At 48.5% G+C, this 27,379-nt stretch overlaps 1 protein-coding gene across 1 annotated transcript; it reads right to left on the reverse strand.

The window, feature by feature from the left end:
• On the reverse strand, nucleotides 1-27,379 carry Entpd3 (ectonucleoside triphosphate diphosphohydrolase 3). The gene is made up of 10 exons (XM_052189260.1): nucleotides 27,339-27,379; nucleotides 23,818-23,945; nucleotides 12,277-12,394; nucleotides 10,537-10,687; nucleotides 8,050-8,209; nucleotides 7,003-7,236; nucleotides 5,237-5,509; nucleotides 4,970-5,080; nucleotides 3,876-4,013; nucleotides 1-902 (listed from the first exon to the last, which is right to left on the reverse strand). The coding sequence occupies exons 1-10, from the start codon at nucleotides 27,376-27,378 to the stop codon at nucleotides 669-671; spliced, it is 1,587 nt and encodes a 528-aa protein (XP_052045220.1). The 5' UTR covers nucleotide 27,379; the 3' UTR covers nucleotides 1-668.

Consider the following 27,379-nt stretch of genomic DNA (forward strand, 5'->3'; position numbering starts at 1 on the left):
CCACTCCCCAGGACCTCACAACCCACAATCCCAGCGCTCAGGAAAAGGGCAGATATCAAGGTTGGTCTTGGCTCCGTAGTGAGCTGGAGGCTGCTACATGAAACTGTCTCAGAATGCTATCATCTTCCCCACTAAGGCTCCACAGCTACCATCAGGGAACCTAATGCTTATGAGGTTGCTAAAAGAAAGCATCAGTGACCTGAGATAGGGCTCCACTCAACTAAACGACAGGACGGTCTTGCAAAGGAACTACATACAGGTCAAAGCCACAGACAGGGTGAAATATCTGAGTCAGAGCCTTCACGGGCGGTTTGCTAGGAGGAATACGGAGGGAGAGAAAATGGAAACCGAGCCCATGGTCAATTCTTCCACATTAGATTATATTCTCAACTTCCTCTGGAGTAGACGGGAGTGAAGCCCCCCAACACCAACTGCTGGTATCTCCTTGATTCCCAATGAATCAGCAAGCAGGTAGGGAGGGCTGCAGAGGCAACACCCCCTGGGTGTTGGGGGACTCCCAGGAGGTGCTCTGGCGGGAACCAGTGGCTGAGAGGCACATGACCTTGGCATCTAAGCACGGGATAGGTCCTGGTGGCAGCCACTCGCACTGCTTGGCATCACTCTGGTGGGTAATGGCAGCCTTGGGCCCCAGGTGCTGCTTGGAAGGCTCAGTCAGAATCCACCGCCTGGTCGAAGGCATTCTCAGAGTGCTTTGTCCTGAATGCTGAACACAGATACAAAAGAAATGCCAGGCACAGCAAAGCGATGGCGGTGAAGAAGGCCAGGACTCCCATGAACACCGGCGGCTGTATGGGGAGATGGATCAGGGGACTTCCAGCTGGGATCTGGTTGGTCAAGCTGAGCATGTAACCTAGGGACCAGCCGATGCTGCTGTTTCCCACCTGTGGAGGAGAGCGGATGCTTCAGTTCTCAGGGAGAATGACAGGCCAGTCCCAGCCCATACCGGACACCCCGAGAACGACAGGCCAGTCCCAGCCCATACTGGACACCCCGAAAGAGAACAGTGGTCTAAGAAGACCTAAGGGTTTGCCTGCGTTCTGACACCACAGCCACAAAGAATGGCGGTTCCACCTTCAGTACTACAGGCAATCAGAGACTGAGTTCCTTACAAGCCCAGTGAAGCAAGTGGAGGGTTAAAACAGCCAGTTCCTAGCCATGAAAGCTATTGTGCTCCTATTGTGCTCTATGGTTAAAGAAAGGGTTGGAAGGTGTAAGGTGATTACCCAAGCCAAGACTGCTCCCTAGGAACAGGGGCAGCCCTAAGGGAAGCTTTGAGTTAATTTCTTCTGATAGGTCTATCTCCCTTTCCTTTTCCTTCCTTCCTCTCTCCTTCTCCCCCCTTTCTCCTCCCCCACTTTTGTTTTTCTAGACAGGGTTTCTCTGTGCAGCCCCTCTGTCCTGGAACTCACTCTGTAGACCAGGCTGGCCTCGAACTCAGAAAACTGCCTGCCTCTGCCTCCCCAGTGCTGGGATTAAATGCATGCGCCACTACTGCCCAGCTGCTTAGCCCCACTTCCTGGCACTTGGGTGGAGACAGAGGCATGCAGATTTCCGAGTCTGAGGCCAGCCTGCTCCACAGAGTGAGTTCCAGGACAGCCAGAGCTACATAGAGAATCCCTATCTGGAAAAACCAAAAATAAATAAATATAAAAAAATAAAGTTTTAAAAGTTTACACTGTGTGTGTGTGTGTGTGTGTGTATGTGTGTGTGTGAACATACACGTGCTAGCACCTGTATGGAGGTCTGAGGACCACTTACTGGAGTCAATTGTCTTTCTCCAGTGTGGGTTTGGGAAGTGGCTCTCATCATCTGGTTCATCAGGAAGGGCTTTTATCAGCTAAGCCATCTGGCCAAAGATGTCTCGTCGGTGCAGACTGGTATCAGTGCAGATAGTCTTCATGCTTGCAGTGTGCTTAGCGGGTGACTGCTCCTGCACACAGGCTAACGGTCTGCACCTCCAGAGTCTCTTTCTCTCTCTCCCCCTTTCCCTCTCCCTCCCCTAGATAACTCAGTTGAAAATAGACAGTCCCAAGCATAATTCAGGATATTGATTGGGTTAATTCAATTTTGCCAAAGCTGGAATTGAACAGAATGGCTCCAGACATCCTGCAGGCCTTACTACAGCTATTCCCGAACAGAGAACATCCTCTCAGAGCTGAGGACACAGTGCTGGCCAGACAGATTCACAAGGTGATGTCCTGCCTGGATCAGCTGTCCTGCTTCCTGAACACTTTTGTCACTAGGCAATGCCTGTCTGTCTGTCTGTCTAGCTAGCTAGCTATCATCTATCTATCCACATGTCTAATTTATTTGTCCATCTGTCTTTTTCTAGTCGTCTATCTTCTACCTTCCAAATACCTGTCATCATTAAATCTATCATCTAACACTGTACTACCAACTCACCCTTCTAACACATCAATCTATCACACATCTATAACCTATTACCTATCTGTCTGTCTACCTGCCTGTCTGTCTGTTTGATCTATTTAATCTATCCTCTATCTATCTATCCATCCGTCCATCTGTCTATCTATCATCTTTTATCCTCCTCTATTACTTAGACAAGAGGCCCCTCCCCATCTTTAAGTTTTGTCTGTAAACACAGTGACCTCTGGCTCCTTCAAAGAGAAATTGTTTTTTATTTTGTTTTATTTTGTTTTTTGAGACCGGGTCTCTCTGTTCTCTGTATAACCTTGACTTTCCTGGAATGCACTCTGTAGACCAGGCTGGCCTTGAACTAAGAAATCCGCCTGCCTCCACCTCTCTCTCTCTCTCTCTCTCTCTCTCTCTCGGTTTTTCAAGACAGAGTTTCTCTGTATAGCCCTGGCTGTCCTGGAACTCACTCTGTAGACCAGGCTGGACTTGAACTTAGAAATCCTCAGGCTGGACTTGAACTTAGAAATCCTCCTGCCTCTGCCTCCCAAGTGCTGGGATTAAAGGTGTGTGCCACCACCACCACCACCACCACCACCACCACCACCACCACCACCGCCCTGCTTTTTTGTTTTTTTGAGAAAATTCTTATTTAATGAAAAGATACTAATGTGAACCCTTCACACCTTTAAAGCTGTATCTTACATTGTCTTTTGTATAACATGGGGAGTACTTAATTATTCTGTTATAAATTATAAGCCAGAAGGGGTGGTAGATGCACATCTCTAATCCCTATACACATCTAGTGAGGTCCAGGTCAGCCTGGGCTACACAGTGAGGTCCAAGCCAGCCTGGGCTATAGAGTGAGGTCCAGGACAGTCTGATACATAGTGAGACCCTGTCTCAAAAGGAAAAAAGAAAGAAAGGGGAAAAAAAGGAAAAAGGTGGGCTCAATTTGCAGTTTTGGGGGGGATGAAAAAATCTCAGACACTCTGCCAAACAGCTCTTTGGCATTGACTGGGCTCCACCCCTGATCTGAAGGCACCATCTGACATGCCCAGCAGCCACACCCTCAGGAGCCTCACCACCCATCCACTCAGTTCTCACCTTCTCCTTGTCTGTAGCCCTCTGGGAACTCAGCTTTAAATTCTGTTACCTCAGCTAGGCAGTGGTGACACACGCCCTTAATCCCAGCACTTGGGAAACAGAGGCAGAGGCAGAGGCAGAGGCAGGCAGATTTCTGAGTTCGAGGCCAGCCTGGTCTACAGAGTGAGTTCCAGGACAGCCAGGGCTATACAGAAAAACCCTGTCTCAAAAAAACCAAATAAATAAATAAATAAAAAGGAAAAAAAATTGTCACCTCTTCTCCTGCGGTAACAACAGGTGACCAGCAAGACTAGAGCACCCTTTAACCTTTGACCTCTCTTCCACGAACCTTTCTGTGGAGAGGAAGGAGAGCAGACCTCCGTGTTTGGACTTACTTCTTTTTCAAAGCGTATCTGAGGCCAAGTCTCCTCAGTGAACTTGTATCCATTTACAAGCAAGTGGTAGATGTAGTGGGCTGAGAAGCAGTAGGACCTGGCGTACGTCTCATCAAATCTGGGGAGCAGGGACAGGAGCTGGAAAGGGGAAAAAGACATCTGAGAGGGGGAGCAGGCAGATGACTCTCAAAAGGTGTGTGTGGGAGCCCCCGAGGGTGACAGCCGCGTTTCAAAACTTTTCACTCACGATTTCAAGACAAAAAATGACATTAACTCGATTGCACAAGAGCTGAGACTCCTACCCAGTGTTGCATCAGAATCCAGAAGGTCATGAGTTCATCTGCACCAGGTGCTGCTTCAACCTACAGAGCCTTTCCTCTTTCATGTATTCACTTCAGTTAGGGTCTCACCTAGCCGATGCTAGCCCATGCTAACCTTGAACACACAACATGCACGTATGTACATACACTCATATGTATACACATGCTTACCTTCACACACACACACACACACACACACACATGCATGTCAGATGTGGTCAAGAATGGAGTCATGTGGGGAGAATTCTGAGTGCTTGTGAGAAAACGCCAAGAAAACAAGACAAGAGTCTTGTGACCTCAGTTTCTTCAGAATGCAGAACTGTTCTTGGAAGATGTGTCTGTGTTTTTCCTCAGGTGTAGCAGATAGGAGTGAGTTTACTTCAGATTTTTATTACAACTGGCCATTGATTTTTGTTTATAGCCTCTGTGGAAGTTGAGGCTTGTCCTTGTGAGTCTGAATTGTCCGATGCTCTGAATAAAGTTGGCTAAGAGACTTCAGTCTGCCTGATTTATTGGCTCTATTCTCTCAGGTCCCACTGCCTCTAGAGCCAGTAGACGCACGACTACACATACATACAGATACAAATACATAATTATATATGCACACGCACACGCACACACACACAGGTATGCACGCACACGCACACACGTGTGCGCACACACACACACACACACACACACACACACACACACACACGCACACACACACTCATGCACGGACTAAGCACCGTTGTACTGTCCGTCCTGATGCTCCCTCCCTTTCCTAATACTGACCTCGCTCCAAGCGTGTCTGCAGAAGTCCCAGCTGCTGTCATTGAAGGAGCTAAGGGAGAAGCTTCCGGAGAGGTTTAGCGCACTGGCTGTGTAATAGAAGCCTGCGAACGCCTGTGAGCAGGACAGAGACAGTGAGTTCTCCAAAGGAGTGTGCTACGGAGCTACCTGGGGAGGGATACTGAGAACCAGGATAAAGGGGTTCAAACCCCTCCTACCCTCAACCCCCTAACCCCCCCCAACTGGTCTCTGCTCTCCCTCTGCTCTTACCACAAATGGCCCCTGAACCTTGGGCTGGTAAATGCCATCGAAGGAACAGGCCTCTTGGTCTTGGCAAGCACTGAAGTCAAACACAGAAGCCACCTTCTCCCTGCACAGCCGTGGGTCACCAGTCCCCGTGAAGGTGACGCTGTCACTGGAGTTGTAGCTCTCTGGCCTCTGCTTCTCTGTGCACAAGCTGCCAAACACGTGGCCCAAGGTGAAGGTGGCACTGTAGCCCCGAGGATAGCAGGGGTTGCTGACGTTGGCTTCTGTGGAAGGGCTCTGGAGGTGCGACAGGGAGGTGTGAGACGGGACACTTTACCTCTGGAAGGTTCTTCCCACCACTACCCTGCGATGCCGAGAGAGAGGCTGAGAGGCAGCAGTGGCTGTGCGATGCTGCCGGACACCGAGAGCAGGGATCCTAAGAGGTCTGCACCCCACACAGCCCTGCCAAGGACACTTCAGATGACTCAGACTATACGTGAACAAGAAGGCAGACAAATCAAACACTGACTGATAATCAAAAATCACAAAAACTTATTTTAAAATAATTTGGGAGGAGTGGGGAAGATAGTTCAGTTAGTAAAGTGTGTGTGTGTGTGTGTGTGTGTGTGTGTGTAGTATGTACATGAGCAGGTGAATGTGTGTACATACCTGTGGAGGTCAGAGGTCAATGTCAGGTGTGGTTCCTTATTTATTTATTTATTTATTTATTTATTTATTTATTTTTGAGAAAGTGTCTCACTGTGTAGCCCTGGCTTGCTTTTAAATCACCAGGTTGACCAGGACTGGCCTCAAATTCATAGAGATTCTATTTGTCTCTGCATCATGAATGCTGGGACCAAAAGTATGTGCTACTGCACCTAGCCTTTTTAAATATTTATTTTATTTCTGTGTATGCGAGTGTGCACGTGAGTGTGCATGTGCACACATGCACATGCAAGCATTTGGGTGCCCACAGAAGCCAGAGAAGAGCATCAGATCCCCTGGAACTGGAGTTAGAGATTGTTGTGAGCCACCATGTGGGTGCTGGGAACCAAACTCTTGTCTTCTGAAAGACCAACAAATCTCTCCTTCTTTCTCTTTTGATTTTTCGAGACAGGGTTTCTCTGTATAGCACTGGATGTCCTGGAACTATCTTTGTAGACCAAGCTGGCCTTGAAATCATAGAGATCTGCCTGCCCCTGCCTTCCAAGTGTTGGGACCAAAGGCGTGTGCCACCAGGCTCAGCCACACTTTGTTTATTCAGACAAATCCTCTCACTGGCCTGGAACTGTGCAAATAGAAGAGGCTGACTAGGCAGCCCCAGGGGTCTCCTGCCTCCGTCCCTGCACTTACAGTACAGTATGTGTCACTATGCCTGGCCTTTTCTCATTATATGGCCTTGGCTGGCTTGGAGTTGACTATGTGGACCAGGCTAGTCTCAAACTCACAGAGATCCTCCTGCCTCTACCTCATGAGTGCTGGGACTAAAGGTGTGCGCCAATACACCCAGCCATGCCTGTCTAGGGACTCAGACTCACCCTTAAGCTTGACAGCAGGCATTTCCCCCACTGAGCTATCACCGCAGTCCGATCCTCCCTAGTTCTTACTTCCATTTTCTGGAAGTTGTTAACACAATGGAGGAGGAAAGGGAGACAGGAGGAGAAGGCGAGAAGGAGACCCCAGGATTGCATGAGACTCTAGTGTTATTTCTATCCACATTGCAGACTGCAGTGAGGACAGACACTCGGGGCAGACCGCCTCTGTGGCTCAGACCCTCCCACCCCACTTACCTGCAGAAGCATGGCCAGGAACCTCTTCTCTGCTTCGTTCCGGCCATAGCACTGGAAGCTGTGCGTGTAGAGGGTGTATGTGTAGCCGTACAAGGACACCTGCACCGTGTCGCTGGCATTTGGCTCCATCTTCTCCTCGGCCACGAAGGATATCTGGGTGGAGGCGCCACCTAAGTCCAGGGCTCCTGTGGTGTCTACTCCGTGCGGGTGTACCCACATGTGCCACAGGTTCTTCTGCATAGTGGGAAAAGGAAGTGAGGAGAGAAGACAAAGACACCATCGTCTCTGCTTGCTGGGGCGCTACTGCTCGGCAGGGGGGCATGGGTACACTCAGGACTGCTTCTGCTCGGCAGGGGGACGTGACTGAACTCAGGGTGGATCCTCTCTTATTTTAGGGATTATAAGATGATCTGTGAGATAACACATAAGCATGCAGCTCATGAGCTGTGTGTGGAGGGGACAGGTAGGGAAGTGAAAACAATTAGAGAGAGCCTGGGTTGTATGGAACCCTGCTAGTAGCTCCCCGAAGGAAAAAGTGACCCCTGGTAACTGAGTCTAAGTCCTCTAAAGCCAGGGGAGGCTAGGCAGGTGGAGTTTCAAGTGAGATTACCCAAATATTAATCATGCCAGTTAATCTTAAAATTCAAAATATACTCATGGGGGTTCAAAAGTCTAGACTGGGATGTGGTCTGAGTGTCTTCTGCAGGGACTGGACTGTAAGGAGACCGTTGGACACAACGTAAAGAAGACTCCTTCTCCTGGGGACTCTGGACAAAGACTGAGGGCTCTCTAATTTCCAGACAGTCAGGGAGCCTCTTGGAAGGGTCCTCTTTAAGCTGCCCTTCTAAACATCCAGAGCCTGGTGTTTAATTTAGATCCTCCCCAAATTTCTTACGAATGATTGAGCAACATGGTTCAGGATGTCAAAGCCCTTCCTCAGCTGTTGTCCCTGAGGGCTTCCCCCGAGCATGGACCGCCACCTCCGCTGGCTCCCACGGGGACGGGATAAATGGGGAGATCAGAAACCATGCACTTCTTTCCACACACCTCCAGGAAATTTCCCATTATATAGTTGGCTGTAATCCATCCATACACCCCTTCCTCTTGCCCAGAAATGATCTGAGCACCCCTAAAATCAAAAGGCTGGGACTTGAAGTAGCTTTGGATGCTCTCAAGGACTTCACGAGCTGCTGTCTCATTCTGCAACCTATGCAAGGCACAGAACACAAGAGGCTGAGCACAGAGGCGAGGTGGGCATCGATCAACCCCCCCTTAGTGAGGAAACATCCTCTTCCTTGCCCCTGCTGGCATGAGGTAGGAAAACAGCTTCTGGTAGAAGCCCCGTTGCCATCACCATTCCCAACCCCAGGCTGGTTCACTTTTCAGGAGGTGGGTAATCAGACTTCTTATCTGAATTGCTCTAGCTCAGGCCAGTGGGGAACACAAGACGGGAGAGGGACCAGCAGTAACCTACAGCCTCTGGGGCATCACAGAAAGGAGCCTCATTTGGCCAAAAACAGGAGGGTGCACCCTCTAATTGCTTGAGAGTTTTACCAGGAGGGGACAGGTGCATCCTCATGTCCCTGGACAGAAAAACACCAGCATCTATCTGACCGTCAGTGCCTGACAGCCTAGTATCACCAAGCCACACAGGCACAGTGTCACCAAAGCTCCTGTCTGACATGTTACCCTACAGACCAGCAGTTCTCAACCTGCAGGTCTTGACCTCTCCTGGGGTTGAGCGACCCATTCACAGGGGTCGCCTAAGACCATCGGAAAATATAGATATTTACATTACAATTCATAACAGTAGAAAAATAAGTTTATGGTCAGGGGTCACCGCAGCATAAGGAACTGTACCAAAGGGTGGCACAGCTTTAGGAAGCTGAGAACCACTGCTCTAGATAAAGTTCACATTGCTGGGCAGTGGCAGTGCACGCCTTTAATCCCAGAACTGGAAGCAGAGGTGGTTGGATTTCTGTGAATTCTAGTGCAGCCAGGCATATAGAGTGAATCCCGGGTCAGCCAGAGGTACAGAAAAACTCAGTCTGGGGGTGGGGGGATGGGATGGGGGTGGGGGTGGGAAGGAGAGAGGGAAGGGACAGGAAGAGGGGGAGGGGAGGGAGAGAGAGAGAGAGAGAGAGAGAATCCCTTTGTTAGTGGGAAAAGGAAGCGGGTGTCTGCTTGTTTAGTGAGGGAGGGAGGAAAAGCCCTGGTGGCTTCAGGCGATGGTAAGGATGAAGAAACAGCAGGGAAGGTTCCATCCGCAGTAGACTCTCTGGAGTTCTTTCCATGATGGTGTTAAAGAGCCTGCTCTTGCCTGGTCTTTTCTGTTTTCTCCTACTGGGATCACGAGCAGAGCTCCTTACTTTCCAACACAACACCCCAGCAGCCTGTCCTATGGACAGATTTACATTTCTGTCTTTTTCTAGAATGATTTTTAAAATTCTATTTCAAACTCAACACACTACCACAATGAAAAACCAGAGAAGGCCAGGGATATAGCTGGGTGGAGAGCACTTGCCTTGCATGTACAAGACCCAGGTTCAACGCCCAGCACAGGAAAACAAAACAACAACAAAATAACGAGAAAAAACTCAGCAGGGTGGGTGAATCCTATAATCTGCAGAGGCAGGAGGATGGCTGCAAGTTCAAGGACAGCCTGGTCTACACAGTACAGGCTAGCCTAGGCAATAGATAGAGTGAAATCCTATTTTAACAAAACAAAGACATAAAAGTTATGTTTGTTTGTCTTTTTAATGTCTTGTCTTATTTTTTAATGTCTCTGGAATCAATGTCAAGTCTACAGATTCAGCAGGAACAGAGTAGATGGAATGAGATGTTTGTTCCATAAAAATTGCAGAAGCTTTGACTAGGGTGAGGAGCAGGCATTGTATCATCTTACAAAGGTTTCTGGAGGGCTGGAGAGATGGTTCTACGGTTAAGAGCACTGACTGCTCCTCCAGAGGTCCTGAGTTCAATTCCCAGCAACCACATGGTGGCTCACAACCCTCTGTAATGAGATCTGATGCCCTCTTCTGGTGTATCTGAAGACAGCTACAGTGTACTCATATAAATAAAATGAATCTTTAAAAAAAAAAAAAAGGGCAAATACCATGGTGCCCAGCTGTATAGTTTTAAAAACAAAACAAAACAAAACAAAAAACAAAGATTTCTGGAACATTCTGCAGAGGGGCAGAGCCTACGTGGCAAAGGCCTGACCTTACCACAGACTCTAGCTGACTGTCTACCCATGCCAGAAACAATAACTGTTCTCTAAGAAAGCACAGGACACCCAGTGATCAGAAGTCATGTCAGACCTTTTCTAGATTTCTTGGTAAAATCACCATGGAGAAGGAACCCAATTTTAGATGTCTTTCATGGTGTTAAAATACTGGCTACATATTCCCCAGCTATCAAAGCCCAAGCTTACAGTAGAGTATAGGCTTTCTGCTCCTGGTTTGGCTGCCCCAAACAGAATGATGCTCTTGGCTGCTCGGGTCACATGGCCGCCTCTGTGCCCTTAGCCCTTACCTCAGCAAGCGCATTCCTGCTGTGGCTCCCAAGTAAATGCGGGTGGATCCGTGGAGGCCCTCTGGGACCTGTTCCTTGACCTTTAGCATACAGTCCTCAAAGGCTTTGGGGGCATCTTGGGGGTTACTCTCATAGCTGGAGATTCCAGAGCCTGAAGAGCAAGCAGTCAGAACTCACTAGCACCCCTTCGAACAAACAATAGCAAAAGATTTTTAAACGAAAAGTCAGGAGTGGGAGATGATTCTGTTGATAAGGTGTTCGCCGTGGGTTTACAAGGCCTGTGTTTATAAGCACTGATCTCCAGGGCTCATACAAAAAGCTGAGTGCATTCTTGTAATCTCAGCTTTGAGGAGGCAGAGACCTCCAGGTCAGGTCAGAGAGAGAGAGAAAGAGAGAGAGAGAGAGAGAGAGAGAGAGAGAGAGAGAGAGAGAGAGAGAGAGAGAGAGGAGTGGGAGGGGAGAGGGAGAGAGGGGGAGAATGAGAGAAAGAGGGAGAGAGAAAGGGGGAGGAGGAGGAGGAGGAAGAAGAAGAAGAAGAAGAAGAAGAAGAAGAAGAAGAAGAAGAAGAAGAAGAAGAAGAAGAAGAAGAAGAAGAAGAAGAAAGAAGAAAGAAGATGGCTTAGCGGTTAAGATGCTCTTCCAAAGGTCCTAAGTTCAAATCCCATCAACCATATGGTGGCTCACAAACATCTGTAATGGGATCTGATGCACTCTTCTGGTGTGTCTGGAGACAGCTACAGTGTACTCACACACATAAAAATAAATAAATAAATCTGAAAGAAAGAAAGAAAGGAAAGAAAGAAAGAAAGAAAGAAAGAAAGAAAGAAAGAAAGAAAGAAAGAAAGAAAGAAAGATTAAAACCCAAGGTGGAGGGCGGTGCCCGAGGACTGATAGCCAGAAGAGTCCTCCGGCTGCCACAGGCACCTGTGCACACTCTGAGCCCTCACATGCTAGCTGTCTCCCGTGGAAGGGGCTCTCGCATCCTGGAGGCCATCATCGGTGACTCAGGCACAGTGTGCACTCGTGGGGCCCTCAGAACACCATCTCTCCTTGGAAGGGTGTTACCTCAGGAATCCACAAATACTCTGAGGGAACAGAGACCACAGACTCCAGCTGAAATTACAGAGCCAAAGTTTGGCTTAGTGTCACACCCTAGAGGACACATGGCTTCTCCAGCACTAATTTGGGCTCTGTTTTCTCAGAATGGTGACCAGCCACAAGGATGGGTGAGCCCAAGCTCATCCCAGAGGCCTAGACCCTCAGACTTTTCTTTCACTAGTGTCTCCTCTCCCAGGTGGGAGTCGATCTCTGCCTCTCCATTTGTCTGTAGCTCTGGCTGTCATGGGAAAGCCACCAACATGGCTTGGTTCCCGGCGTGTGTGTGTGTGTCTGTCTGTCTGTCTGTCATCTGGCCATCTATCTGTCTGCGTGTGCATTCCTCTCCTACAACACTGCCTGCCCTACAAGCATGTACTCTCTGGCCCTGTCACATCATCCTGTGCAAACTGGGATGTTGGAGAATTTGTACGAGAAAATATTTACTCTTTGCTTATTGCTCTTGCTGTGAGGAGACATGTCTCCTGTTTCCCACCATCACCTAGGAGACCACCGAAGGAGGAAATCTCCACCATTCATTGCCGGAAATCCCCCGAGACAGAGGGCTGGAATGGGAGGGAGTGGGCCCAGCTGCCTCCACAGACGGACAGCCACAGGGTCCTTCACACCCCCCGCCCCCTTTACCTTTCACGCTGCATCTGAAGGTCTGGCTGACCACTCCCGTGTTATTCTCCTTCTCTGCTGGCCACTGGTACACATAGACAGTGGTTCTGGAAGAGCCGGCGTCCAGCACGATTCCATACTGAAGGGAGAAGGAAGAGTTGGCAGCAGGCTGGGCCCTTCTGAGCACTCGCCTCACAGGATCACTCATCTTGGAGCATTACATACATGCCTAATGTCTTGGTCAAATCAACTCCCAATTCCCTCTCCCACTCTCCCTTATCCTGCCCCCACTGCCCCACCCCACCAACTTCACACTTTCTTTTCATAGCCTACTCCAGCCAGTATCATCCACATGTGTGCAGGTTCAGGGTCTGTTATGGTTTGTATATGCTAGGCCCAGGGAGTGGCACTATAGGAGATGTGGCCTTGTTGGAGTAGTTGTGGCCTTGTTGTAGTGGGTGTGGCCTTGTTGGCATAGGTGTGTCACTGTGGGCATGGACTTTACGACCCTTATCCTAGCTGCCTGGAAGTCAGTATTCTGCTAGTAGCCTTCAGATGAAGAAGTAGAACTCTCAGCTCCTCCTGCACCATGCCTGCCTGGATGTTGCCATGATCCCACACTGATAATAATGGACTGAACCAAGCCAGGCAGCGGTGGTGGTGGTGGTGGTGGTGGTGGTGCACGCCTTTAATCCCAGCACTTAGGAGGCAGAGGCAGGCGGATTTCTGAGTTCGAGGCTAGCCTGGTCTATAGAGTGAGTTCCAGGACAGCCAGGGCTACACAGAGAAACCCTGTCTCAAAACAAACAAACAAACAAACAAACAAACAAATAATGGACCCAATCTCTGAACCTGTAAGCCAGCCCCCATTAAATGTTGTCCTTATAAGAATTGCCTTGGTCATGGTGTCCACAGCAGTAAAACCCTCACTAAGACAGACACTATGTCCGTTTAGCAAAATAGCAGTAGGGAGAGCCCTGGCTATTGTAATGGGCGTGCTTCATTTAGGTAGAGACAGATCAAGAAGAGAGAACTATTTGTCTCCAAAGTAGCTGTAGCTCCCTGGACTCTGAGGAGGGGATGAGGTGAGGTGGGAGGGCTCTCGGTGTCGGTCACTCACGAGGGAGGGAGCTTAAAATGCCCAGTGCTGTGCTCCCCACCAGACCAACAAAGTCTGAATCTCTAAGGAGAGACATGGCACCGCCTTCCCAGGTAATTCTAATATGCTGATGGATTTGAGAACCGAATGTGAAGGAGCTGATTAGTGACATGTGAGCACCCAGCTCCCCCTCCCCCTTCACCCCTCCCCCTTCACCCCTCCCCCTTCACCCCTCCCCTTCACCTCTCCCCCTTCACCCCCCCTTCACCCCTCCCCCCTCACCCCTCCCCTTCACCCTTCACCCCTCCCCACTCACCCCTCCCCCTTCACCCCTCCCCCCTCACCCCTCCCCTTCACCCCTCCCCTTCATCCCTCCCCCTTCACCCCTCCCCTTCACCCCTCTCCCTTCACCCATCCCCTTCACCCTTCACCCCTCCCTACTCACCCCTCCCCCTTTACCCCTCCCCTTCACCCCTCCCCCTTCATCCAGACCTCAGAGGCCAGGTGGGGTCTCTGTGAATGTCCAGGCTTACTGTGGGGGATAAACAATCAAAAGAGGTTTTGGGAAGACATCGGAGGAACGTCTCACAAGGAAGAACCTTATAAGTGCTCACGATTAAGGCAAAAGGGTAGTTGCTCCCCTGTGGTAATTCATAAGTGAACAAGTGCCCAGTCAGGAGTTGCTGGGCTGAGCTAGGGTTGTCTAGCATTCCTGGACTGGGCAGCCCAGCTGGGGTCAGGCACCTGTGAGGCAGCCCTGAACCAAACTGGAGAATCAAGAATGCAAGTTAGGAGCAGAATTAGGGATGCTGGGGCAAGGCCAGAGTCAGCTGTGGGCTCCGGGGGCTCTGGGGGGTCCGGGGGGCTCCAGGGGCTCCGGGGGCTCCGGGGGGGCTCCGGGGGGCTCCGGGGGGCTCCGGGGGGCAGCCTTCCTTTCACCCTCGCCTTTGGGAGGAGGTGAAGCTGAGTCCTGGACAGGATGGATCCTCCAGTCTCACAATGCTAGGAGACAGGTGTCCTCTCTGGGCTCCCTCATCTTAGGTGACTTCCTGCAGGGGCGTACAGGAAACCATGTGTGCAGGGCTACGTGGCTGCTTGTTTTAAAAGGCCATGGTTGCTAAGGATGCTAGTGTTGGTCTAGAGTCTTAGTCACTGGGGAAGTTGAGGCAGGAAAACCAGGAGCTCAAGGCCAGTCCTGTCTATCTAGAGAGCAAGTGTGAAGCCAGCCTGGGCTACATGGCACCCTGTCTCTAAAGAATAAACACACAATAAAATAAAATAAAATAAAGTAAAATAAAATAAAATAAAATAAAATAAAATAAAATAAAATAAAATAAAATAAAATAAGTGACTCTCAGCCAAGAGTGGTGATCTGAACTTGTAATCTCAGGTTTGGGGAGGTTGAGGAGGGATTGCTGCACATTCTAGGCTAGCCTGGCCACAGAGTGTGACTTATCTGAAAAAGGGAGTTATGAAGTAGCTTAGTCTCCGGGCAGTGGTGGCGCTCGCCTTTAATCCCTGTGCTTGGGAGGCAGAGGCAGGCGGATTTCTGAGTTCGAGGCCAGCCTGGTCTACAGAGTGAGTTCCAGGACAGCCAGGGCTACACAGAGAAACCCTGTCTCAAAAAACCAATAAATAAATAAATAAATAAATAAATAAATAAATAATAAAATGAAGTAGCTTAATTGGTAAAGTTCTTTCTGGACAAACCCGATGACTTGAGTTTGATCCCTGGAACCCACATTAAGGCAGAAGGAGAGAAAACCTCCCCACATCATTCATATACGTATGTGTATGCATACATTATGTAAATATACATACAACTTATATATACAACTAAGATGGAGGGCCTTTATATCACACATAGAAAAGCCAAACAACAAAAAAAAAAAAAAAGAAAAGAAAAGCCAAACAATAAAATAAATGCGGTTATAAAGAGAAAGTGAGAGAGGAAAGGCAAACCAGCGGGCTCAGGTCCAACTATTGTCTTAATCTGGTGATATTTAATGTCGGATAGCCTGCTCTATATGTGGCTTCACAGATGCACGTATGTGTAGATGTATGTTTATTTAGAGGCCAGACCCTACTGTATCACCTAGGCTGGCCTCAAATTCTTGACCCTCCTGCCTCAGTCTCCCATGTGCTAGGAGTGCAGGGGGGCAGGGTACCACCATGCCTGGCTATAGTTGTATGGGTTTTTTTAATTTTTATTGGGGTTTTTTTTTATTGTTATTTTTTGGTTTTCTTTCTTTCTTTTTTTTTTTTCTTTTTTTGGTTTTTTGGATTTGGTTTTTTCGAGACAGGGTTTCTCTGTATAGCCTTGGCTGTCCTGGAACTCACTCTGTAGACCAGGCTGGCCTTGAACTCAGAAATCCACCTGCCTCTGCCTCCCAGAGTGCTGGGATTACAGTTGTGCGCCACCACAGCCCGGCTTGGTTTTCTTAAACATTATTTTTGTTGTTGTTGTTTTTTATTTATACGAGTACACTATAGCTGTCTTCAGACACACACCAGAAGAGGGCGTCAGATCCTATTACGGATGGTTGTGAGCCACTATGTGGTTGCTGGGAATTGAACCCAGGACCTCTGGAAGAGCAGTCTGTGCTCTTACCCGCTGAGCCATCTCTCCAGCCCATGTTTTTATTTTTCTTAAGACTTATTTATTTTTATCTCATGTGTGTTTGCTTGCATGTATGTACATGTATAACATGCACACTTGGTGCCCACAGAGACCATGACAGGGTGTCGGGTCCCTTGAAAGTGGAGTTACAGTGTGAGCTACCCTGTGGATGCTGGGAACTGAACTGAAGTCATCTGCAAGAGCAGCCAGCGCTCTTGACCCCTGAGCCACCTCTCTAGCCCCAGTTTTGTTTCTAAATCAAGGTTCAATTACAGTGTACACATGTGTGCAGGATTTGTGTGTGTTTAATGCTCTTTCCTTAACAAGTTTTCATAAAATTCTCTCTTCCAGTAAGCAACTTTGAATAGCTCCATCTTGTCTTTTGTGACATTCAGAATATTCACTAAAGCACTTCTCTGGTTCTAGGCCCACAGGAAAGTTCCAGTTCTCTCCTCTCCGGAGCAGTTGCCTGCCCAGCTCCTGGCTCACAGCGTTTCTTCCATTGAATGAGAAAACCAGTAGTGTTGGTTGGCTCTTGGACAGCTCCTTAATCTCAGTCCTTCAGGTGGATGAATCTGATAGGGATCCTGATATGACATCCCCTGAGGCAGACAAGGCTGGCATTGTTCAGATCTGTCCCAGGTGGAGACTCCAAGTGACCTTAAAGTGCAGGTGGGAACTGAAGCCAGGCCCTGAAGAGGCCTGGGCCAGTGGAGGCTCAGCCTGCGATAGGAGCTGACTGCCACCGCCATCACTGGCCCTGCCAGACCAGGTGTGTGCACACATGTACACACACACACACACACACACACACACACCAGAGAAAGAATGAGAGTATGAAGCCTCAGGGTCGAGGGTGAGATCAGAAAGAAGACAGAGCAGCCACTCCTTGGAATGCCAGCTAGTACTGGGCTTCAACAGTGGCAGGACCCTCCAGCACCTGCTGATGGGTGGACAGGACCCAACTCTGCGGCTAACCCACTTCTACCGACATATGTGGTGAGATTAAGGAGTTGTGTGTGTGTGTGTGTGTGTGTGTGTGTGTATACAGGTATGTGTGACCACACTGAGCACACTAGAGGCTGACACTGAGTTTCTTTCTCTATTATTCTTTACCTTTAAAAAAAAAAAGGTCTATTTTGTGTGTACAGGTGTTTTGCCTACATGCATGTGTGTGTACCATGTATGTGCCTGGTACCCATGGAGGCCAGATCCCCTGAGAGTGGAATTGCAATGGCTGTGAACTGCCATGTGCCAGGGCCTGACCTGAATCCCTTGGAAGAATAGTGCTCTTCACCACTGAGCCCTCTCTCCAGCCGGTCCCCCCCCCCCCCGGGGTGGGGGAGGGGCAAGGTTTCTCGTTGTTCCCAGCATTCAACAATGCCAGGCCTGCTGGCCCTCCCCACCTCCCAGAGCCAGAACTGCAGGCAGGTGCCATGGCATCTGCTCCTTAAGCTTGTGCAACGATCGCTTTACTCACCGAAGCATCTCCCCAGATGCCCACTGTCACTTGCAAAGTGAAAGAATATATTTTAACCCATGTTTGCAGATTCTCTGCCTGAATTGCCTGGCGCACTGTGGCTGTGGTGAAGAGGGACGGAATGAAAGTTTTCACTCAGCTAGGCAGGTGATAGTCACTCACGGTCACCCTCTGCTGAGAGGGCCAGACAGGAGGAACCGCAAGTGGCTTTAGAATTTAGCCTACGGGTTACCACAGCCACATGGGTGAGCCTCCGTGTGGCATGCCCAGAGGACTGTGTGTTCTGAGGACTTCATGCTGTTATGGAGTCCTGCTCTGCTTGTGCCCTCACGTCCCTCTTAATCTAAAAATTATATGAAAACACTAAAGGGGCTTCCAGCCCCTCACTGGGCAGTATCTCTGGCACTCACAATGCTAATGCTTGATTACTTGCAGGCGTTGCTGCTGGAGCAGATCAATGACTCAGTCGCTACCCTAGAGATGAGCTTAGAGACGGAGACTGTCAGCAATGACCACCAGCTCTAGAAAACATTTGGAAAAATAAAGCTAAGTTAAGATGGCTTTACTATGGCTATGGTGCAGAAAATCTTAGGAAACAATTTGAAGTTCAGACAGGCACAGTCTTACTAGTTAAGCTAGGGATGGTTTATGGTCAAGGAACAAGAACACCGGCAGAGCTGAGGCTGGACTGATGACTGATTTCTTATATTCATTTTTTACCTCAACTTCCTGATATGATTTAATAAGAATTGCTAATGAATAGATATGCATTCTGGAGATTTAAGGTAGATATGACTGGTTTCTATGTAAAAGTTTAGATTAGTGATTCTTTTAAAATTCTTACAAGATTACTTTTAAAGATAAATAATAATAATTAAAAAACCATAATTTGCTGCCTGACAGAAGGAGAAACTGAATGAGAAAAGTTCCTCGCTTTCTTACCTTTTGTTAATTGATAACAAGTCGCTTAGTTATGGTCATATGTGGGTTTTGAGGAATAATTTGTTTTCTTTACTTGTACTACATAATGTTATTTCTTGTAAAGGCATTGCAGAACACATTGTTTTTTCTGTAATCCTTCACTAGAAGAAAACTAAAACAATCATACTGTAATTTCATACTGCTTGAAAGATATGCTGTCGAAGCTATGGAAGAAGAATAAAGTGGTGGGGGCTGGAACACTGTTCCTTTCACCCACCTTGTGTGTGTGTGTGTGTGTGTGTGTGTATGTAAAGCTTGTCTGGCTATATGCTGGAGCTCGTTCCATCTACCAATTGTGTGTATATATGTACATATGTATATATGTACGTGTGTGTATATGTACGTGTGTGTATATGTAAATGCTTGGAGCCTGTTTGTTTGTTGGAGCTTTGCTCTGACCGTTCTATGTGTGAATGTGTATATGTCTATCTATAGTTCTGAATGTATATATATATATATATATATATATATATACACACACACACACATATACACATATATATATGTATGTCTATATTTATGTGCATGACGTTATTGGACTCTGCCTTTTGCTTTATCCACTTTGTGTGTGTGTGTGTGTGTATGAATTTTCTCTTCTCTTTCTCTCCAGCCCCAAGGAGTTAAAAGAGTTCATAGTTTTTCTGATGGCCACAGGGAGTGCCAGCCCCAGTAAATCAAGCTTTGTTCCCTTAGAGAAAAGTCCTCTGAGTAACTTTTCTAATTGCTGGCTGCCTTTGGCAGCAGCCCTCGTAGGTATCTGGATCCTCCCCCATCAGTGGCTCTAAGCATTGACCCCCAACAGTTTACCCACCACAGGTGTGCAAAAGCGGTCACTGGCAACCCTCTGCTCAGTGTGGGGATGAAAAGAAACATGGTTTGAATGTGGTTCTGATGGTACACGCAGTATGTTCCACCAGGCATAGCAGTATAAGCCCTTAACCCAGCACTCAAGAGGCAGAGGCTGCCTGATCATTGTGAGTTCCAGACCAGCTTGAACTACACAGACAGACACTATCTCAAGGGGGGGAAAAAAAAAAGACCAGGCTGGCCTTGAACTCAAAGAGATCTGCCTGCCTCTGCCTCCTGAGTGCTGGAACTAAAGGCATGAGCCACCACTGCCTGACTGGAACAGTCTTTCACATAAGCCTGTGCACCAACATTTGAATACTGTGTGATCTTCTGCCAAAAGCCAAAATGCAGGTGACAGGTGACAGGTGACAGGTTATAGGTCTTAGATTTCTTCTTAGTACTACCAGGCTCCTGGGCAGATGCACACTGGGAACTAACTTTACCTGGTGCTTTAATGAACTTTATTGCCTTCACAAGGCTGGTATAATCACCATCTTACCTGACCCATGAGAACAACCCTGAGATTAAGCCTCATTAACTCTCAGACCTGTCTATAGAGCTCCCAGGTTTTCATGGAGTCCTAGGAAACCAGGTTTGATGGGACACTGTGGACTAACAGGCCTAATACCATGCGACATATGACTTTGTTTGAACAAAAGATCCCCTCAAACCGTACCCACAGAGCATGCAAAACAGCCTGGAAAGTGGACCAGCTTGAATTAGGAAGGAATCCAGGACCTTCTGCGGTGGGAGGAATCAGTCATCCATTTCTTGCTGCCTCTACCCAACAGGCCTGAGTAGCTCACAGAGGGGAAGTCCATCCCTGAACCCTTAACAGTTCCATCTCCAATGGTGACAACCAGTGGCTATACAGAGAGCACCCACCGGACTACTGGGAACAGACGGGGAAGCCCCAGCCATAGATGGTCACGCTGGGGACAGAGAAAACCCTCCAAGGGAAGATTTTGGAATTTGTAGTAATCGAGCAGGTGGGGGCTTGAGTGGCAAAGGAGAGTGCTGACATCATGTTTACTCTCCAGGCTGTGGAGCAGGTCAGACCAGTAACACAAGGAACTGGGGACATTTCTGACCCCGACTGAGGTTCTCTTAATGGCTCTGTTCTTAAGCTTGCATCAGTCAAGGTCAGGCAAGCCGCGGCTGGATTTAAGAGCAGGTGTCATACCCTTTCACAGTAGAGGGGAGTAACAAACGCTGCAGGTGCAGGGCAAGCTGGAGGCTCATAACCCACAGCCGGTTGCACACTGGCGAAATAGGGCTTGCGGCGAGACATAAATATTACCGAGGCTAAAAGGCTCTCAGTCATTGAAGTGCACTCATGCAGCTCCTTACCCCGCCCCTGGAGTGCAGCAGAAAACCAAAACACGGAGCTCTTCACCCCAAACAAAGCTTCCTGTGGAACTCCCTCGGCAGGCTGTCAGTCATCTGTCCCAGCATCTACTGCCCAGAGCATCTGTGCGCTCACATTTCATTCCACTCAAGCAAAATGACCGTCAGAACCAGGCCGCCTCCTGTGCCCTGCAACTGTGGCCAAATGGATTGAAAATCCTTTCTTTCTGTTTCTGTCTGTCCTACAGGATGTAGTCAGCGCCGGCTTTGGCTTCCGGGTGATGGGATTATAGGAGTACACAATCTTGCCAGCTGTTTAGTAAATAGTAATGAGACACCCCATAATAATAAAGCACAGTATGAAAATACACAAGCCAGTGACATGGTCATCTATAACGCTAGCACGCACCATGCCGTCCTTTTACTCTGCTGGCAGCCCTGTGGATTTGCTGACACCAGTATCGCCACAAACGCATGCGAGATGAATACTGTGCCGTGCGGTCACTATGGTGCACGTCTTTAGCTGACAGGAAGTTTCAGCTCCGACTACGGCAAGCAGCTACCTTGTGTCCACCTCTCAGGCCAGTGGTGAGATCCGGCCTCTGAGATCCTGACTTCTGAGGATCGGAACCACAGAATGCTCTACAAGGAGGGCCAGAGGCTCAGGGTAGGCCTGTCCCCTCATCTATAGAGACAAACTTGAAGCCCACTTAGAACTGGTCCTTTTAAAATATGGGGCTCAGATGTGTGGCTCTATTTACAGTGTTCTAAAGTGATCTCAGTTTTCCATCCCATCCCCCAGTTCTACAAGGCTTCCAGAATCAGTGCCACCCCCAAACCCTGGCCTTGCTTCCTGTGCTCTAGTGGGGTTGTTCATTGTCTTCTTTTTGGTTTTTCATGACAGGGTTTCTCTGTGTAGCCCTGGATGTCCTGGAACTCACTCTGTAGACCAGGCTGGCCTAGAACTCAGAAATCCGCCTGCCTCTGCCTCCCAACTGCTGGGATTAAAGGTGTGCGCCACCACTGCCCAGCTTTCATTATCTTCTTGTAAACTTGGCACAACTTGGAGTCTTTTGGAAAGAGGAAATCTCAATTGAGGAACCGCCTCCATCAGACTAGCCTGTGGGCATGTCTGTGGTGCATTTTCTTGGTTGTAGACTAATGTCTGAGGGCCCAGCCCACTGTGGGCAGTGCTGCTCACAGGCAGAAGGTCCTGGGTTTGTATAAGGACACTCTTATACAAACAAAGTGAGCAAATCAACAGGAGCAAGCCATGAGGAACAAAAGCAGTGTTCTCCCATAGCTTCTGCTTCAGTTCTGCCTCCAGGGTCCCATCTTGGGCTTCTGTATGATTTCCCTTCAGGGTTGACTGTAAGCTGAAATGCCACCCCTCTCCAAGCAGCTCTCGGTCATTGTCTCTTTATTATAGCAATAGAAAGCAATCTAGGACAGATCTCGCCCAAGGCTGAGCCCTCCTCCCGGAGTCTCCAGAACTCAGGGTCAGGAGAAGCTGGGGGAGGGAAGACAGCCCAGTAGTGAGAAGCAAGAACTGATTTTAGTTTTAGTCTTGCGACTCACTAGACAAGTGCCTGTCTCTTAGCCTGCCAGACAGGGGTCACCAGCGGTGCCTCTGCCATCTCTGCAGTTGACATAAAGGTTAAAAGAGACAAATCCCAGTGTGTGTGGGTAGAGGTGCTCACTGACCCGAGCAGAGCACAGGAAGTGTGAGGACACGGTATTATCTTAGCTGCAATCCAGGTCATTCATAGTTTGGAGAAAAGGGCAGAGCCGGGGCCACAGAAAAACAGCTTCTCTTCCCTCAGCTGATGCCTTGGGCAGAATGGCTGGTTCATCATTGGACTATGGCTTAGGACTATTTTTCCTTTACATTCTTCATAAGGACTGAGCTTTTAAGAAACATTTTATTTTTATTGCACATACATGTATGTGGTATAGGTGCATGTGAGTGCAGGTCCCCTTGCAGGCCAAAAGAGGATATCAGATCTTCTGGAGCCGAAGTTATAGGAAGTTGTAGGTAGGCCAGCACAGGCTCTGGGAACTGAGCTCAGGTCCTTTGCAAGAGCAGCAAGCCCTCTTTGCCACTGAGCTATCTGTCTAGCCACTGAGATTCTTATGTAAAATATTCCACATCTTTGATTTCAGCACTAGGGAGGCAGAGGCATGTGGATCTCTGAGGGTTCAAGGCCAGATTGGCCTAAATAGTGTATCCCGGGGCAGCCAGAGCTGTGTGTAATGAGACCCTAACACAAACACAAACACACAAACAACAACAAAACATCAGAATGGAAAGGTCTCACGTCAACCCTTCAGAATACCAGACAAAGCCACGGAACCCCAGGCAATGTTACTTCCTTGTTTTCTGAAAATGTCTACTCCAAACACAACCTTTGAGCAGCAGCTGGTGGCAAGAAGATGGAGAGAAGCCGAGAGGTCAGGGGAGAGTCACATAACACAGAGGAGGGCCTGGGCTCCTAATGGAGCCTCCTCTAGCTAACAAGGCTTCATACATGTTTAATGAGCCCAGGCCCAGGGACAACAGAGCGGAGGCTCTGAGTGGCTGCCAGAGCCTAAAATACCACTGTTTAGGGTATTGCATAAAACGTTTGTTGACTGATTTCCAAAATGACTGAAAGGCTCAGCGACCATCACTTTCTTTCAAGGCCCACCCTGCTCCACCATCCATCTCTCAGAGTCAAGGCCAGCAGGCAAGCTCACGAGGCTACTTGGGGCTGAAGTCAGGTCTCCAGGCCTGCATATTAAGTCCTCAGGGATGTTTGCCAGGGGGTTGCCGGGAGTCACACATATGCCCTAGACCTAAGAGAAGATCTTAGACCACAAACATAACTCAAGAGGATTTCTCAACACTCTTAAAAGCAGGAACCTGTGTCTCCTGCTGTTCACGCAGGCTGCACTGTTTCCAGGAGCTTATAAACTGGTCAGAGTGGGAAGAGAGCCAGGCCTATCGTTCTTGGGGACACATCCTATTTTGTATCCTATAGTCAGAAGTGAAGCAAGGCCACCCAGTCCCTGCATCCCAAACATCACAGACCCAGTAGCCCCAGACCCCCTCCTTGGGTCTCACACTGCTCTCTCCAGAGGAGGCAGGGAGGGTCCCCCTAAGTCGTGGGCTTTAAGATGGCTGAGGCAAAGGACATTCTGGCTTACCTTCAGCCCTGGAGGGAGAACCTGTGGGTGGTGGATCTGGATGAGTGTAAGTGTCACAAGCACCACAATGCTCACAAGCAGGACCACCAAGGTGACGATGGCTGGAGTCCTGGAGAGGGCCCTGAAGCCTGCAGTGAGGGGACAAGCACAGCGACATCCAAAAGTCATTTTCCGACCTCCACACACAGGCCACACACTTACACATGCACGAGTGCGCGTGCAAATACACGCAAGTAAATATGCAAATGCAAAATGGAACTCTTAAGTGCAGGTTGAAAATCTGGGTTTTCTACTAAAGCATGATATGGTCTTTTGCTTAATTTCAGTGAAAGAAGTTAGAACTGTGGAGTCGACAGAAGCGGGAAGAGGAGCAAGCGCTTGAAGGTTTGGGGAGGGAGTTCCGGGGAGGGAAAGGTGGATATTTATTACACATCAGTGTGTGTATGTGTGTGTGTGTGACAGTGTCCACCCACATTTGTCAAAACTCCACAAGTCCTTCAAAATTCTTTGGGGGCAAACTTGAAAAGCAAAGTGAAGCATCTTCCTTGGTACAACTCATCTTTTGAATTTTGTAAGGTTTGAATTTGTACACACACACACACACACACACACACACTGTAGCTGTCCTCAGACACACCAGAAGAGGGCATCAGATCCCATTACTGATGGTTGTGAGCCACCATGTGGTTGCTGGGAATTGAACTCAGGACCTCGGCAAGAGCAGTCAGTGCTCTTAACTGCTAAGGCATCTCTCCAGCCCTGAATTTTGTAATTCTTGATAATTGCATACATGTTGGGCCTGGTGGCCTCCAGAACTTGGTAGGCAGAGGCAGGTGGAGCTCTTTGAATCCAAGGGCAGCCTGTTCTACATAGTGAGTTCCAGGCCAGCTAGGGATCCACAGAGAGGCCCTGTCTCAGATAAATGAAAGAATTCCATACACAATCTTAAAACGTAAGTCTCAGCTTTTAAAAGGTAAGACTACCCAATCTGGGATTATAACTTAAGGTCTATCAGTTTTCTATCAATTACATGTAGTTTTACAAATATAAAGGCTAGTTGATTAAAACATTGAAGTCAGCTGAGCTTGATACTACCCGCCTACGATTATAGCACAAAAGTGGAGGGCTCAGAGGAAGAGGGATTTGGGGTTCAAATCCAGCCACAGCAAAAGTCCAAAGTCAGCCTGGGCTACATGAGAACCTGCATATTAAAAAAGCAAACTAATGCTGGGCAGTGGTGGCGCAGGCCTTTGATCCCAGCACTTGGGAGGCAGAGGCAGGCGGATTTCTGAGTTCGAGGCCATCTTGGTCTACAGAGTGAGTTCCAGGACAGCCAGGGCTACAAAGAGAAACCCTGTCTCAAAAACAAAACAAAACAAAAGAAACAAAAAATAAAACAAACAAACAACCTAGTCTAAATAATACTTTTGGTAGAACTTGTAAGGCATAAATACAAAAACGCACCCAATGGCTGAAATGTGATATCATAATTGGAGATAAGAAAACATCAATATTCCTCTTAAAATTGGCTGTTTAAGTGCAAATTATTTAAAATAAACAGTGAACTCTTCAGTCGTATCTCAAACATTCAGCCCCTCCGGCGGCCCTGCGGATTCAGGATGAGGACCTGCAGCTCACCCCAGCCTTTCCCCAGCCATGGGTGCATTCAGCCCTATTCCAGAACATTCCCTCTTGGGACTCTGAAGCCTATGATCTACTTCCTCTTTATTTTTCTACATTTTTTTTCCTGGAAGAAAACAAAGGCCTCCTGCACCACCGTAATCAAATTAGACACAGCCCCATATCCAATTGCATTGCCTTGCTCACTGCCTGGAAAGTGGTCAGAGTGGGGTGGAGTGGACTGCTCACAAGAGCCAGTTCCTTCTGCCAATCAGTGAGGACAAATGACAGACACTTCCTGAAGTCAAAGGTGGCTACTTAACACCGGCTCCTCTCTTGTGAGTATGAGGGGGTACCCCATCGTGGAAGATGACGTGTCAATATTTACCGCCTGACCCCAAGCTGCACTTCTGGAAACCCACCCCACTTAACCCGAGCATGCCTGTGAGGTGACTCATCTCGCAAACAGCCATTCAGGTCTGGAGGAGAGACGAACCCTGTGGTGTCGCTCAGAGCATCAGAAAGGGAAAGGGATCCCCTCTCTGTGCTTCTGAATACAAACTCCCCAGCCAGCCAGAAACCAGTGAATATTCAAAGATGAGCTCACACCTATTTTCAAACTATATCAGTGTCAATCACAGAGGTTTAAGGTATCCCCTGCCCCACACCAACAAAACCCAATAGTGCTAATCTGCCAACTTTAATCTACCTTAGGAAACAATGTGACTGATTAGCTTGTATGTGGGATGTTACCTCATCTGTTAAAATTCCAATGTATTTTGGGGGAAATGTGTGGTGCAATATAAACCATCTTTAGCAAGTCACTCTTTCCAAAAATGTAAGTATAATTGGTCTTTATGTCTTCAAGTCATTCCCTTCTGGAAGCCAAGAATCAGCAGTTGAGGGCAGCGCTAAGGAACCTCTTCACGGGAGGGGGGTGTGCAATGTAAGCCTTCTCTTGACCACAGCCAGGGGCTGGCTTCCAGGATCCTCCAGCCTCAGCACTTTCTAAGTCAGAAGCTGTGATTACCTTCAGCAAACACTAACCCAGCAAAAAAGCTCATCACAAAGTGAACAGAGGAGGCTAGGTCTCATACAAGACTCGCAGCCTAGAGCTGTGGAGCAGGGAGGGCTGGGCAAACAGTGCTAATTGTAGGTGCCTACGGAGCCTAGAGAGGAGGTAAGGGCGCCTCTCCTACCGCTTTAGGAATAGCTTGGGGGGTGGGGGGGAGTACTGGGGAGCCAGGAGGCCAGGCAGCCAAGCTGGGCTGGTTTGAAAGTGTGTGGGAACGAGGGGGAGGAGGAAGGAAGGGAGGGAGAGAGAGAGAGACAGGACACACACACTCACACACACACACTCACACACACACACACACACACACACACATGAGAGAGAGAGAGAGAGAGAGACAGAGACAGAGACAGAGAGAGAGAGAGACAGAGAGAGACAGAGAGAGAAAGAGACAGAGAGACAGAGACAGAGATAGATGAGAGACAGATGAAAGAGGGAGAGATGTTCCTGTGCAGCCTGTCATAGTACTCAGGGTGATCCTACTCTATCAGGATTCATCTCCACGTCAACAATACATATAACACAATACATAACACAAACCTTACACATAGCTAGGTAAGGAAACCACAAGAGCCAAAATAATGGATTATACAAACAGGAAAAACCATTTAAGCCAAACATTCGTGTTAGCCCTTGTTTCCTGTGGCTTTGTGGAAAAGCATTACTTTTATCTGAAGAATGCCAAGGGTGAAACCCAGGTGAGCCACGAAGTCTCAGAACAACAATAAACAGCCATTCACAGGAGATAAGGATGGAGAGCGAGGGACCAAAGCTGGGATCTTCCCGGATCTGACAAAACCATGCTAGTCACCCAGTGAGCGACACTCACCTGCCTGTTCACAGGGCTGGCGGGTCACCACGGTAAACATC

The sequence above is a fragment of the Apodemus sylvaticus genome, chromosome 7 (assembly GCF_947179515.1).
Source record: "Apodemus sylvaticus chromosome 7, mApoSyl1.1, whole genome shotgun sequence".
Classification (NCBI taxonomy): Eukaryota; Metazoa; Chordata; class Mammalia; order Rodentia; family Muridae; genus Apodemus; species Apodemus sylvaticus.

Bases quoted from the DNA above. Each gene is read 5' to 3' on its own strand.
- Entpd3 (XM_052189260.1), bottom strand. From the start codon at position 27,378: ATGTTTACCGTGGTGACCCGCCAGCCCTGTGAACAGGCAG. The intron at 12,395-23,817 runs GTAAGCCAGAAT...TTCTCCCTTCAG, and splicing joins TTCTCCCTCCAGGGCTGAAG to TATGGAATCGTGCTGGACGC. The intron at 5,081-5,236 runs GTAAGAGCAGAG...TCCTGCTCACAG, and splicing joins AGGTTCAGGGGCCATTTGTG to GCGTTCGCAGGCTTCTATTA.